Genomic DNA, 13,535 nt, shown 5'->3' on the forward strand with positions numbered 1-13,535 from the left:
GCACATCTCTGGGCTCCGAAATAAAGGCCCCCTGAATTAATTAATAATTTAAAAAAAGTATACTTATATGGCAGTTGATATGAAAGTTGGTGAAGTTTAAGCTTTTCTAGACAACAGCTTTGCTGTTTAAAATGTCACCCTTATCTAAACTCCAATGGCACTTCTGTGTTAATAAAGTTTAGTGTAAGCCATTTGAGATACAACATAACATATTGAAAAATGTATTGAAGAATGTTGCAAGTTGTCTGTAAAGACGGAGAAGTAGGGGATCTATGACGGAGCCCTGTGGCACTCCATATTTAGTGTTCATTCTGTTACAAATACCAAAAACAATTTCAATGCATGGCTATTTCAGACATTGCAGGAACTGAGGGAGGAAATCTCCTTAAATAACCTTTTAAAAATTAAAACAAGTTTAATTTCTTGTTGTGGTGCTTGTAGGTAAACGTGGGTAAAGGCAGCCACCCCAAGATGGTGAAGGTGTTCGGTCCTGGAGTGGAGAGAACCGGACTGAAGGCCAACGAGCCCACGCACTTCACCGTGGACTGTTCAGGAGCCGGAGACGGTAAGAAAGACACACACACAATGCATAGAAGGTCAAAGCAGAGGGTCCTGGACTGGCTCACACTGGTTAGACACTTGCACACAAGTGAATATTAAGACAGGAAATCCCCCACAGACTGTTTTTTTTTTTTGTGTTAGACCAGTTGTCATCTGTGTCAGAACAGCACATGTAAATGTGCAGACCAACCTTGACCTTTATATCATCTGTGAGTGATTCTCACACACACAAACTCAATTCCCTCTCGTCAGTATGTGTTGGCAATGATCTCATGGCTGAAACATCCCGATAGGAAATTCATCGCTCTAACCTTCTTGAGCAGAGAACACACAAAACTCTTGTTTTAATGGCTGTAGCGGCCACTTACTGGCTAAAGGTTTAATAGTGCCAACTGAGAAGATGTACAGTACTGTAGCAGATGCAGTGGAGAGTGACTGTACAGGGAGTTATTAACGAGTGGTACAGAGGATGTACACATTATTATTGACGCACTGGTCAACAGACGTAACTTACAGGATTTCCTTCTGGAAAATGGCAAAGAACCAACTGCTGTTGCAAGGCACTCTGCAAGCCAGAATCAATTCATAATATGATGAAGTCACTGTATGTACAATTTAGTGTTATCATAAGTTACTTATTAAACTCAGATTTCTGATTTTGGCCGATGGGGGGTGCATCTTGAGGTGCTGTTGCTGCTTCAAATTGCTTCCCAGACAGATTTGATTTATTGTGATGTACACACGCACGCACGCACGCACGCATGCGCGCGCACACACACACACAACAGTTTGAAGACAGAGAAAGTCTGGTGTTGGCGATTTACACCGTCCACTGAAACTTCACAAAATACTGGTGCACAATAACCCACTTCTCCGTTATTTATCCGTTTAGTATTTACCTAACACTCTCTCACAGAGATACAGTTCATACAATACACGTGTATAGCTCTCACACCTCCTCATGTTCCAGAAGGCCAAAATAAAGAAGCATATTTAGATATTTTATTTTCAAGGATTTTATGCAATACACAAAACAACGATAGAGAAATTGAGTGGCTTGACAAGTTAATGTGAACATGTTTATGCTTTATGGTTTTGCTGAGACTGTACATTGGAATCCATTATTCCCAGTTGTGGAACATAACAACAACATTGACTCAAGTGCTTTACTTAGTTACAACTTAGAGGTACTCGTTTTTGCGGCATCATACTCCTCCAATACATTTCTAAAGGAAATATTGTACTTACTCCACTGCATTTATTCGATAGCTATAGTTACTGTGTAGATAAAGATTTTGCACTCAATATATATATATGAGTTTATAAAATATGACGGTTTGCTAAACACAAACAAAAAGAGTATATAATAGTGTAGTATAATAGTAAAAAATAGTGTATAAATGTCAACCAGCAACAACATAAAATTCTTTAATATATCACACTGACTTCAATTGCTTTTATGAGTAGTTTTGTGCTACTTTAAGTACATTTTCCTGCTATAATACTTAAGTAAGATTTTGAAAGCATTACTTTTACTTGTAGTGGAGTAAATTGGCCTTGAGGTACTGCTAGTTTTACTTTAACGTAAAAGATCAAAATACCCTAAAGCATTTAGACGCTTCTGTGGGCAGTGTGCATTTGATACAGAAAGGATTTTCATCTAGTTTTTCTTAACGGTGGTGCTTGTGTCCTCCTTAATGATGTGCTGTGTGAACACACTTAGAGAAACAAGCTATGGGGGAGCGGGGGAAGGCAAAGAGAGAAAGTGTTCAGATCGTCAGTTAATGATTAATCTGACCTGTTTTTGTTGTCTGACACGGATAGCTGCTTCATTCCCCTCATACTTTGAATTCCTCTGCTGTGTTCGTCAGCTCAGTTCCGCTGCAGGCAACTCTTTGGTTGTGCTTGGGTTAGTGGTTAGTTCATTGTTTACATTAGAGAGGGGACGACAGGAGCAACATGTATGACATGACTACATACAAAGAATGAACACAAGAAAGCATCTAGCACCCCCTTGTGGCATTCAGTGTCACTTGAAAAAAAGACGTGTCCAGTTTATTCAAAATGCTTGTAGTCACGGTAGCGAGAGAAGGAATAATTATTGTGTGCTTTCTCGTTCATAAATTTAGCAATCTATCCAAAATGTGGTTGTACATCTGCTTTTTGTGTGTAATGAAAACCGTAAATCCCAACAGACGCGTTTTTAATTTGGCGTGAAGCTAGTTTCCATCTAAACACACATGAAGAATACACACACACACACACAAACCCTCTCTCTCTCTTTCTCTCTCTCTCTCTGACAGCCAGTATCAGCTGAAGGTTTAATTTCAGAAGTAGTGTGTGTGTGTGTGTGTGTGTGTGTGTGTGTGTGTGTGTGTGTGTGTTAGTGTGTGTTGACAGCAAATGATCTCATGTGTGTCCTACCCACCTTCATTCAGGTGATGTCAGCGTGGGCATTAAGTGTGATGCCAACATGGTCGGTGAAGATGAGGCCGATGTGGACTTTGACATCATCCCCAACGCCAACGATACATTCACTGTCAAATACATGCCTCCTGCTGCTGGAAAACTCACAGTTAAAGTCCTGTTCACCGACAAGGTACACACACACACACAGATATCTGGATAGGTATGTGAAGATGTTGGTGGTTTGTTTTGATGATGTTCAGTGTGAATTTGTCCACACAGGAAGTTCCACAGAGCCCATTTAACGTCAAAGTTGATCCTTCCCATGATGCATCGAAGGTCAAAGCAGAAGGCCCTGGACTGGCTCGCACTGGTTAGACACACACACACACACACACACACACACACACACACACACACACACACACACACACACACACAATTACCAATTTTCCAAAACTAATTTTGTCTGGTGTGTTTTAATATTCCATTTTAAATGTCTATAAATGACTTTTGCACTTCTCTCTCTCTCTCTCTCTCTCTCTCTCTCTCTCTCTCTCTCTCTCTCTCTCTCTCTCTCTCTCTCTCTCTCTCTCCCTCCCCCCCTCTCTCTCTCTCCCTCCCCCTCTCTCTCCCCGTCTGTACCTCTCTCCCTGTGCAGGTGTGGAGAGCGGTAAGCCGACTCATTTCACAGTGATGACTAAAGGAGCGGGTAAAGCACCGCTGGATGTTTCCTTCTCCTCCCCCGTCAATGATTTTGAAATCATCGACAACTACGACTACTCCCAGACTGTCAGATACACACCTGTACAACAGGTATGTCAAATACTCACTGGTGGATAAATAAGTAAATATGGTATAAAGTAAATAAATATAACAGGTATGTCAAACTTGTACATTTTCAATAGGTACATTAAATACACCCATACACAGCAAAATGTGTCAGATGCACACCTGTGCAACAGATTGTCTGTACTCCATGGCTTTTATCAGCCCAAAATAATACTATAAAATGCTTTTTATTGTTCGCACATGAGAAAATTTAACACTGTCATGATGAGAATCAACAAAAGCAGAAAAAATAAACACTTTTTCTCAAAGTCTTGTTTGCACCCAGTGAACGCCACACCACTAATCTCAAGTTACAACATGTTCTCAGGGGATTGGTCAACATGGCCGGTGAATGGCTGCCTCCTGTGTTCTTACGTATTACTTTTAAAATGGAGTAAGTGTTGAAGTGTTGGATCTGCATGTGTCTGCAGGGGGAGCAGAAGATCATGGTGACGTATGGAAAGGATCCCATCGCCAAGAGCCCCTTCACGGTCGGCATCGCCGCCCCGCTGGATCTGAGCAAAGTCACTGTGGACAACCTGGATGGAAGTAAGAAATCCATTATATCGGTTTCCTGCTTGGTAGACAGACTGTAAAGCGATGTAAATGTTAAAATAACAGGACATTTCCCTCAGTAAAAACTACTTTAGGGAAGCATCCATCCACCACAGAAAATGCAATGTTTAGTATTGATTGACGACTCTCCAGGACTCGTTTTTACGTCATTGTCAAATTGATAAATGTCTTTCAGGAGCGGAGGTTGATCAGGAGCAGCAGTTTATGGTGGACACAAAGGGGGCAGGAGGTCAAGGTTGCCTGGAGGTGGCAGTGGTGAGTGTTTACATCACAATTGCTTGCATTTCCAGACCCATCGCCACAGCGCTGTGTAGTAAGGTCTGGCTACACCACAGCTACATTCTGGGATAGGAGAAAATAGATTGCATTTCTTTAAACCAATCCCAGTCGTCTTGGGCGGCGCAGTACAAATTAGTCTCAGGAAGGAATTTGTTTTGATGGAACATTTGCACCTCGTGAAATTAAATGTCACATCAATATTAATTGAAGTTAAATACTTGAAGTGTGAAGTTAACTGTTCACACAATACAGTTAGGTGCGCCATTTAAATTAGCAGGACACATCGCAGTGTATAGCCGTGTTTACGTTGTCCACAGCAATCTCCACCAATCGCTCCCAACACATCCCAGTTAGAGAGTTAATGCTGTAAACATGTTCTTTGTCAATCTTTACAACCATTCCCTGAATGAATCAAGCATACCTGCCTTAATACACATTCTAAATGTTCTTAAAAACTTTCCATTTTCAGCGTGTAGCTTGCTAGCTCGAGGTTTGTTGTTGTTTCCCGTGGTGATGGGATTTTGAGAACGGGAACACACGGAGAGCGGAAGGTGAGGGACAAAGCCCGACGTCCTGGATGTCAGACTTTGTCCCTCACTTTCCTGGAAATGTACTTGATGGACATATATATAAAATAACCAGGCTGATACTATAAAGGTGTGTGTGTGTGTGTGTGTGTGTGTGTGTGTGTCTTTTAATAGCTGAGTCCCAGCCAGCGTGCAGTAAAGTGTAAAATGGAGCCTCAGCCCGGTAAAGCAGACGTCAGTCTGGTCCGTTTCACCCCCACGGAGGAGGGGGTCCATGCTGTCAACGTGTCCTACGACGGACACCCGGTCCCTGGGAGCCCCTTCCCTGTGGAGGCCCAGTTGCCTCCAGACCCCAGCAAGGTAACATCAGGATCTTTTTCTCTTTAAAAACCCTCCTAAGGATCCACTTTCTTTTCTTGTCTTTTCTGTTCCTTACAGTTGTTACCTTCTCTGTTTTCTTACTTTTTCCACTGTTTTTTTTTTTTTTTTTTAATGCAAAGATGTTTAAAGTAAATATTGTCATTTGTGTCTTGATGGCAATCATTTATGAAGACAAGAATAAAAAATAGATTAAAAAAAACACTAAAACAAATAAATGATCATGTTTATAGTCTATTTCCATTATATACTTTCAGGGCGCATACCGAACAAGTGAAAATAAAAAATGTATAAGAATGATTGAACAATTTGGTGTTGCATCCACAACTAAAGAAAACACAGATGCCGATTAACATCTGCAGTGTAAAGCCCACTAAAAATGTTTCAGCAGGAAAAATAAACGTAACAAATCAAGTCATTAAATAAATATTAAGTAAAGCACTAAAAGAGGCTTCATGGCATCATCGTTGTCCCCTCCAGGTGAAGGCGTTTGGTCCTGGTCTGAAGGGCGGTCTGGTAGGAAACCCTGCAGAGTTCACCATCGACACCAAGGGCGCCGGCACCGGTGGTCTGGGGCTGACGGTGGAGGGGCCGACCGAGGCCAAGATCGAGTGTTCGGACAACGGAGACGGGACCTGCTCCGTCTCCTACCTGCCCACCGAGCCCGGAGACTACCTGGTTAACATCCTGTTTGAGGAGGTCCACGTCCCGGGCTCGCCATTCAGAGCCGACATCCAGATGCCCTTTGACCCCTCTAAGGTGGTGGCATCGGGGTCGGGCTTGAAAAGAGCCAAGGTGAGCATCTGGAGAGGAAGGTAGAAGCTTATAAATAATGCATTTTAAGAAACCTGATTAAATCAGATTTTGGATTCATTTAGAAACTATGTTGTTGTTTTGTTCCCAAATGCAACAACATATCACTTCGAGCCGCTGACTCTCACAGGATAAAGTCTGATCCAGCTTGTTGTGCGTCTGTGCAGGTTGGAGAGACCAGTGTGGTGAATGTGGACTGTTCCCGGGCCGGACCGGGACAACTCAGCCTGGAGGCCGTACCAGACTCCACCCCGACCAGTCCCACTGGCTTTGCTCCAGGCTCTGGTAACACTGATTTCATTCACCAGGAACCAGTATACACACTATATGCTGTAAATAAGCATACTGGTGCTTGTACATGCTTTCATATGTACGTTAGAAGTAAACACTTTCCAAGTTGTCCATTAGTTGTTAAATATTTCATCAATCAATCTGCTTTTTAAAGGAATAGCTCCACATTTTGGGAAATATGCTCATTTACTTTCAAGCTGAGAGTTTCATGAGAAGATCGATACCGATCTTAGATGTGAGCATGATATCAATCTTCTCATTTAAGTCTCCTTCAGAAAGCAAATACATTCAGAATATTTCCCATAATCATATCATATGTCCTATCATATTTTACTGAATTAACTGAAATAACGAACCGTTGAGTCTGATAGTCCAGCTGTTTTGGGCTGTTGTGAAAGCTAATCTGAACTCTGGTGCGCTTGAAAACGGGGGGCGGGGGGGGGGGGGGGGGGGGGGGGGGGGGGGGGGGGGGGGGGGGGGGGGGGGGGGGGGGGGGGGGGCGCTTCCGAGTGAACTATAGTTCGGTTTGCTTCAGGTGAGAACGCGGTCCGCCCCAAATACAGGAAGTGGACCAAAAACAACGCATGTACCAACTGGCAATTTAAACCCTGCACACAATTTACGGATTTAAATATGAAGGGATGATAACCCTCAGATCCAAAAGCTGGTCTGAGCATACATCGCTGGTCCTCTGTGTGACATCCCTCTCCTTCACTCGCTACTCGATCTATCAGCTGCTCACGTTGTTCGCCTTCTTCTAAAATATTAGAAACACTAAAGCAGAACCAGAAAACCTGAGATGATGTGAATTTGGTGTTGCGCCATTATTTATGGGACCAGAATCGGCGAGTTTCAGATATTCTGTCGAATAAACACAGTTTACAGTGTTTGGTGCGTTTGACAAAGTGCAGTGTGAAAGCAAACCAAACCAAATTAAAAATGCAGCAATGTTGTAACTTCCCCCCTGAATCACACAGAGTCCACGGAGCTATAGGTGTGAAGACATCCTAGACAACATGGCAGTCTAAAATTCGAAAGAACAGCTTATATTTATGATATTAAGTCTTAAGTTATGTGATATTAATGTAAAAATGTCAAAACAAAATTGGATTGTTTTGTTCCAGGTGTTAAAGCTAAGACAGAGGTGGTGGACAACAAACACGGGACATACACAGTGACCTACGTCCCCCTGACCGCCGGCATGTACACCCTGCTGCTGAAGTACGGGGGCAAGGCCGTCCCCGGTTTCCCTGCTAACGTGATGGTGGATCCTGCCGTCGACACATCCAAAATCAAAGTGTTCGGACCCGGAGTGGAAAGACAAGGTGTGGTATGGTCCATCTGAGTCAGTGTGTAGCTCTTTTTGCTCTGAGAAAAGGTGGCAACTTACTTACTTTGTGCTCTAGAAATAACAAAACACACCATTAAACACTTTTGTTAAAAAGTCCCATGGCGTGAAAATGTCCCTTTTAAGAGTTTTTTTTTTAAAACATTAATATGAGTTCCCCCAGCCTGCTTATGGACCCCCAGTAGATAGAAATGGTGATAGGTGTAAACCAAGCCCTGGGAATCCTGCTCTGCCTTTTGAGAGTAAAAAACAAAAGCTCAGATTGGGCCGACCTGGAATCGTTCCCCTTATGAGGTCATAAGGGGCAAGGTTACCTCCCCTTTCTCTGCCACCTTTTTGATACATTTTTCTTTAAAAAAATCCCTTCTCTCTTCTCTAGCTGTTTTCAGAGAAGCCACCACATCGTTCACGGTGGACGCCCGTCCTCTGAGCCGGCGAGGAGGAGACCACGTGAAGGCGGAGGTTAGGTGCCCGTCCGGGGCGCTGACAGACAGTCAGATTACCGACAATGGGGACGGGACCTACACCGTCGAGTACACTCCTTTTGAGAATGGTAACACACCCGTTTGTTCAAAACTGATAAACACTCACCTTGAAGCTGTAAACTTTACGAAACTATTTTACTGTAAACTGCGACAATGTTTCAGTTTCATCAGCTGTTGTCTGTCCCGGTTTGTGTGTTTCAGGCGTCCACAACGTCCAGGTTCTCTATGACGACACAGCGGTTCCTAAGAGCCCATTCAGGGTGTCTGTGTCAGAGGGATGTGACCCCACCAGGGTGGTGGCTACTGGCCCCGGGCTGCAACAAGCCCTGACGGACAAGCCCAACAACTTCAACATCATCACCAGGTAGCGTTGGCAGCAAACGAGCAGAGACCGGTTGTGATCCCTGTAGCGTTTTGTTGCAGTGAAAACGTCTCTAGCTTCAGGTCACACTATTACTGATTTTGGGTGTGTTGATCCGTCACCAGAGGGGCCGGTATTGGCGGTCTCGGCATCACCGTGGAGGGTCCGTCGGAGTCGAAGATGTCTTGCAAAGACAACAAAGATGGCAGCTGCAGCGTGGAGTACGTTCCCTTCACCCCGGGCCTCTACGACGTCAACATCACCTACGGAGGAGAGCACATCCCCGGTGAGATTAGATGTTTTTAAAGCCATTTCATGCTGGAGACTAACAACATTGTGTGGTTTTATGATTGGCAGGATTGTTTGGTTGGTTCTGTGTGAAGTGGAATATCTCAAAGGATCAGTTTGATTATATTCTATATTTTTATTATGGTCAACAAATACCTAAACCAACAATGTGTTATTCAATCTCTTAATACTCTCTATCTTTCCTACCCCAAGTCCACTGGTAAAGTCTCGTCTCACAAATATAGTACATATTTTTTATTATTATTTTTTAAAATTTAAGGCTCAGTAATTTCCTAAATCAGCTGATCACTAGAGCCCTGCCGATGTATCGGTGGGCCTATATTATCGGCCCATATTAGGCATTTCCCGATCTATCGATATCGGCATTTATAATGGCAGTTCTTTTTTTCAAAATATTAATTCCTTAGAATTATTTTATAATGCCAAATAAATAATTCTGATAAATTAATATTTACAAAATAAAATAAAAACGGACGGTCAACCATGTTATGAGTGTTGCCGTTGCATTGTCTGTCCACCAGAGGGCGCTCTACAACGTCCCTGTTGGCAACATGGAACATGATTTTTTTTGTTAATGTGTTTTTGTTCAAAGGACTTTAAGTTTCATATCTTAAATTATAATTTTATTTATCAGACCTTTAATATATTTTGATGTTCCTCTGTTCTGTTCTGTGACAATAAAACAAATTATTATCGTATTATTTTAGAAGTCATAAATAACTACAAATACTTAATGTTAGGGAAATCTGTTTGTGTTACGCCTTTCTGGGTTTAACATTTTTTTATATTTACAGTATATATCTGCCGATATATCGGAATATTAGACTTTTATATAAGCAAATATTTGTATTGTATCGGCCTTAAACATCCTTTATTGGTCAGGCTCTACTGTTCACTGTAGTTTTTTTATCAAAAAAACAGGAGTGAATTTTCAATTGGTTGGGGACTATTTTCAGCGGCGCATTAATCAACATTTGGTGTTAGTTTGTGTGGCAGCAGGACAGTGTGTGTGGGATCTTGTCAAAGTGTGTATGTTCCTAGTAATGAAGGAGTATGTCACCGAGAGCAACAGTGTGTCTTATTGATGAGAAAGAATATATATCAGAATTTAATATGCACACACAATACTTGTTAGGCAATCAACTCTTTTGTTTTTTTTGTTGACAAAAAGAAAGATATTGAATAATCGCAGTCTTATCCTTTAAAAATCTAGATATATTTATTATCCCTCACATGTCTGTTTATTTCCTGAAGGCACTTTAATGTTAATTTCCTCCCAACATTTTGTTGCCTCTGCTCTTATTTCCACCTGGAAACAACGGGCGTTAAAAAGTTAAGTTTTTCAGTTAACGTTGAAAAGATGTTGTTGATGTTATTGTCTAATAAAAGAAGTAGTTTGATGTTTTAAAGAGGTGGTTGCAGTTATAAAAAATCCGCAGCTGGGTTTAATTGACTTTCTTCCGGAAAAGCTCAGCATGTTGTCCTTGTTCGACACCTTTTAATAAACAGCTGTTGGTTGTGGTTCTGCTGTGTGAAGGCAGCTGCAGGAACCACATTAGCCAGAAACCATGTCAAGAATGTACAGAAGCGCCAGGATGAACTTTATTGGGCCATTGCAATTAGCCGATAGTTAGGCTTACATTTTCTATTCCTGTTATTTCCAGGAAGTCCATTCAAGGTCCCCGTGAAGGACGTGGTGGACTCCAGTAAGGTCAAGGTGTCTGGTCCCGGTGTTGGGTCAGGGGTCAGGGCCAACATCCCACAATCCTTTACGGTGGACTGCAGGAAGGCCGGCGTGGCGCCGCTGGCCGTGGCCATCACCGCTCCTAAAGGGGTCGCGGAACCTGTGGAGGTGACGGACAACGGGGACGGGACGCACCTGGTGTCCTACACCCCATCTGTGGAGGGACCGTACTCTGTGGCCGTTCAGTACGCGGAGGAGGACGTCCCACGCAGGTACCGAGCAGTACTGCAGTACAGAGGGGCTAATGTTCAGGAGTGAACAAAATATTACCTACTCACACTTCTGTGCTCACTTACTAGCGATGTACTCTCCCTTACACTCTTACTTTCAGGTAGTGTTGCAGTTATATGTGTGTGTGTGTGTGTGTGTGTGTGTGTGTGTGTGTGTGTGTGTGTGTGTGTGTGTGTGTGTGAGATAAACTTTTCTACACTGAGTGTAGTGAGCTTTATCACACACACTTTGACTTTGAACTATTTTTTGTGGGACTTTGTTTGAAAAAATGTATTCAAAAGACAAAAAATTTAAATTTGAAAAAGAATATATACATTCGGTAACGATAAATTCCATTTAATTCACAGGGATCATTGCATTGAAAGCGGAAGAGCTGTTTGGGAAAAACATTTCTGTTGTTGTGGCTATTCTTTCGAGAAAATCCACTTTCTGTAGTGTGTTGTGGCCTTTGAATGCCTTGCTCAGGAACACGGCGGCACAGTACTGTTGTTCCTAAAGATCATTATTCATAGTAACGGTGTCCGTGGTCTCTTCAGTCCCTTCAAGTTCCGGGTGCTGCCCACGCACGATGCCAGTAAAGTCCGAGCCAGCGGCCCCGGGTTGACCAGCGGCGTACCAGCCAGCTTCCCCGTGGAGTTCAACATCGACGCCAAGGACGCCGGCCAGGGCCAACTGAGCGTGCTCATCACGGTCAGTAACACACACACACACACACACACACACACACACACACACTCACTCACTCACTCACTCACTCACTCTCACTCTCACTCTCACTCTCTCTCTCTCTCTCTCTCTCTCTCTCTCTCTCTCTCTCTCTCTCTCTCTCTCTCTCTCTCTCTCTCTCTCTCTCTCTCTCTCTCTCTCTCTCTCTCTCTCTTTCTCTCACTCTCACACACTCACACACACACACACACACACACTCTCTCTCTTTCTCTCACTCTCACACACACTCTCACACACACACACACACACACACACACACACACACACACTCATAGTAATTACACCAATTACAGAAAATGTATCATGCTTAAATTACCTCTCTTTTTCCCGCTTCCTCTCCAGGACCAGGATGGTAATCCTAAGCAGCCCAGTATCCAGGACAACGGTGATGGAACATACCTGGTGTCGTACATCCCCGACCGCGCGGGCCGGTACACCATCGTCATTAAGTACGGCGGTGACGACATCCCCGCCTCGCCTTATAGAGTTCGTGCCACGGCAACCGGAGACGCCAGCAAGTGCACCGTCACCGGTACGTCACCATGGGTGAACCGTCTCAAAGAGAACATAAATAGGAATAAAACACAACAAATGAAATATTAAAAAGCATTGGGGGGATTAATCTGCATAAAGCTTGATTTCAAATATTTGGGAAATGTACATATTTAGCTAAAAAGCAGAACAGATATTTATACAAACCCTACTAGCGGGTAGCAATAAGCAGTAGAAACAGTCGCTAAGTTGGTAGAAGTAATTCAAGACATTTATATTATGGAACTGATAACTTTCTCTCTGAGACATGCCAATGAAAAATGTAAAAAAAAATAATAATACAGGAAATCGTACTTGAATCAGGAGTGATTTGTTTTGACTTGATATTTTTGTTTTGTTTGGCGTACTTTGTTTTATCTCATAATGTAACCCGGTTTCTTTTCTTATCCTTTTGTCCATGATGTCAAGCATTTCACTTTACTAAGAGGATCCTGTCTCTCATTTTGTCTGGTTTGTTCTAAAAAAAAAAAGTCTAAAATACGCATTTGGCGGGGTAAAACTAATCTAGTAAAAGTTGCTCCTTTCAGGTCCAGGTGTGGGTCCCACGGTGGCCATCGGCGAGGAGCTGGGCCTGGTGGTGAACGCCAAGGCTGCTGGGAAAGGGAAGGTGAGCTGTGTGGTGGTCCAGCCCGACGGCAGCGAGGTGGAGGCCGAGGTGCTGGAGAACGAGGACGGCGCCTTCGACATCTTCTACACCGCGCCAGCGCCCGGGAACTACGTCATCTTCGTCCGCTTCGGAGGGGAAAACATCCCACGGAGTCCCTTCAAAGTCATGGTGAGTAACGCAGAAGTGGGTTCATTACACTCTGATTGGCAATCCAAAATGGCTTCTTGTAAGCCGAGGTGGAGGTCTGTCGACAGAAGACAGATGGGGATGTCCCTTAGCTCCTTAAATACAAATCTTGTAGCCTATATATGGTCTCGTGGTATTTATCTTGTTGTTAAAGGCAGCTGCTGGTGTCCGTTCATGTCAACATCATAAAAAGCAAAATTAGCCGACTCTTCAAAGTTGAGTTGTATAATCCATAAATGATAACATATCATTTTAATTTGCAGATCGTGTGTGTGTGTGTGTGTGTGTGTGTGTGTGTGTGTGTGTGTGTGTGTGTGTGTGTGT

General features: G+C 43.1%; 1 protein-coding gene across 1 annotated transcript in view; it reads left to right on the forward strand.

The window, feature by feature from the left end:
* LOC117943814 (filamin-B) overlaps positions 1-13,535 on the forward strand; it is a 75,653-nt gene that overhangs the window by 45,940 nt on the left and 16,178 nt on the right. Inside the window, exons 16-32 of the mRNA XM_034870170.1 lie at positions 442-565; positions 3,000-3,160; positions 3,250-3,340; positions 3,629-3,783; positions 4,230-4,347; positions 4,550-4,629; positions 5,355-5,540; positions 6,039-6,353; positions 6,539-6,656; positions 7,787-7,987; positions 8,390-8,563; positions 8,697-8,859; positions 8,982-9,142; positions 10,830-11,121; positions 11,677-11,830; positions 12,209-12,398; positions 12,946-13,193. Coding sequence (XP_034726061.1) covers positions 442-565; positions 3,000-3,160; positions 3,250-3,340; positions 3,629-3,783; positions 4,230-4,347; positions 4,550-4,629; positions 5,355-5,540; positions 6,039-6,353; positions 6,539-6,656; positions 7,787-7,987; positions 8,390-8,563; positions 8,697-8,859; positions 8,982-9,142; positions 10,830-11,121; positions 11,677-11,830; positions 12,209-12,398; positions 12,946-13,193 — 2,931 coding nt within the window. The remainder of the gene's footprint in view (positions 1-441; positions 566-2,999; positions 3,161-3,249; positions 3,341-3,628; positions 3,784-4,229; positions 4,348-4,549; positions 4,630-5,354; positions 5,541-6,038; positions 6,354-6,538; positions 6,657-7,786; positions 7,988-8,389; positions 8,564-8,696; positions 8,860-8,981; positions 9,143-10,829; positions 11,122-11,676; positions 11,831-12,208; positions 12,399-12,945; positions 13,194-13,535) is intronic.

This window comes from Etheostoma cragini, chromosome 4, assembly GCF_013103735.1.
Source record: "Etheostoma cragini isolate CJK2018 chromosome 4, CSU_Ecrag_1.0, whole genome shotgun sequence".
In the NCBI taxonomy this organism is placed as follows: Eukaryota; Metazoa; Chordata; class Actinopteri; order Perciformes; family Percidae; genus Etheostoma; species Etheostoma cragini.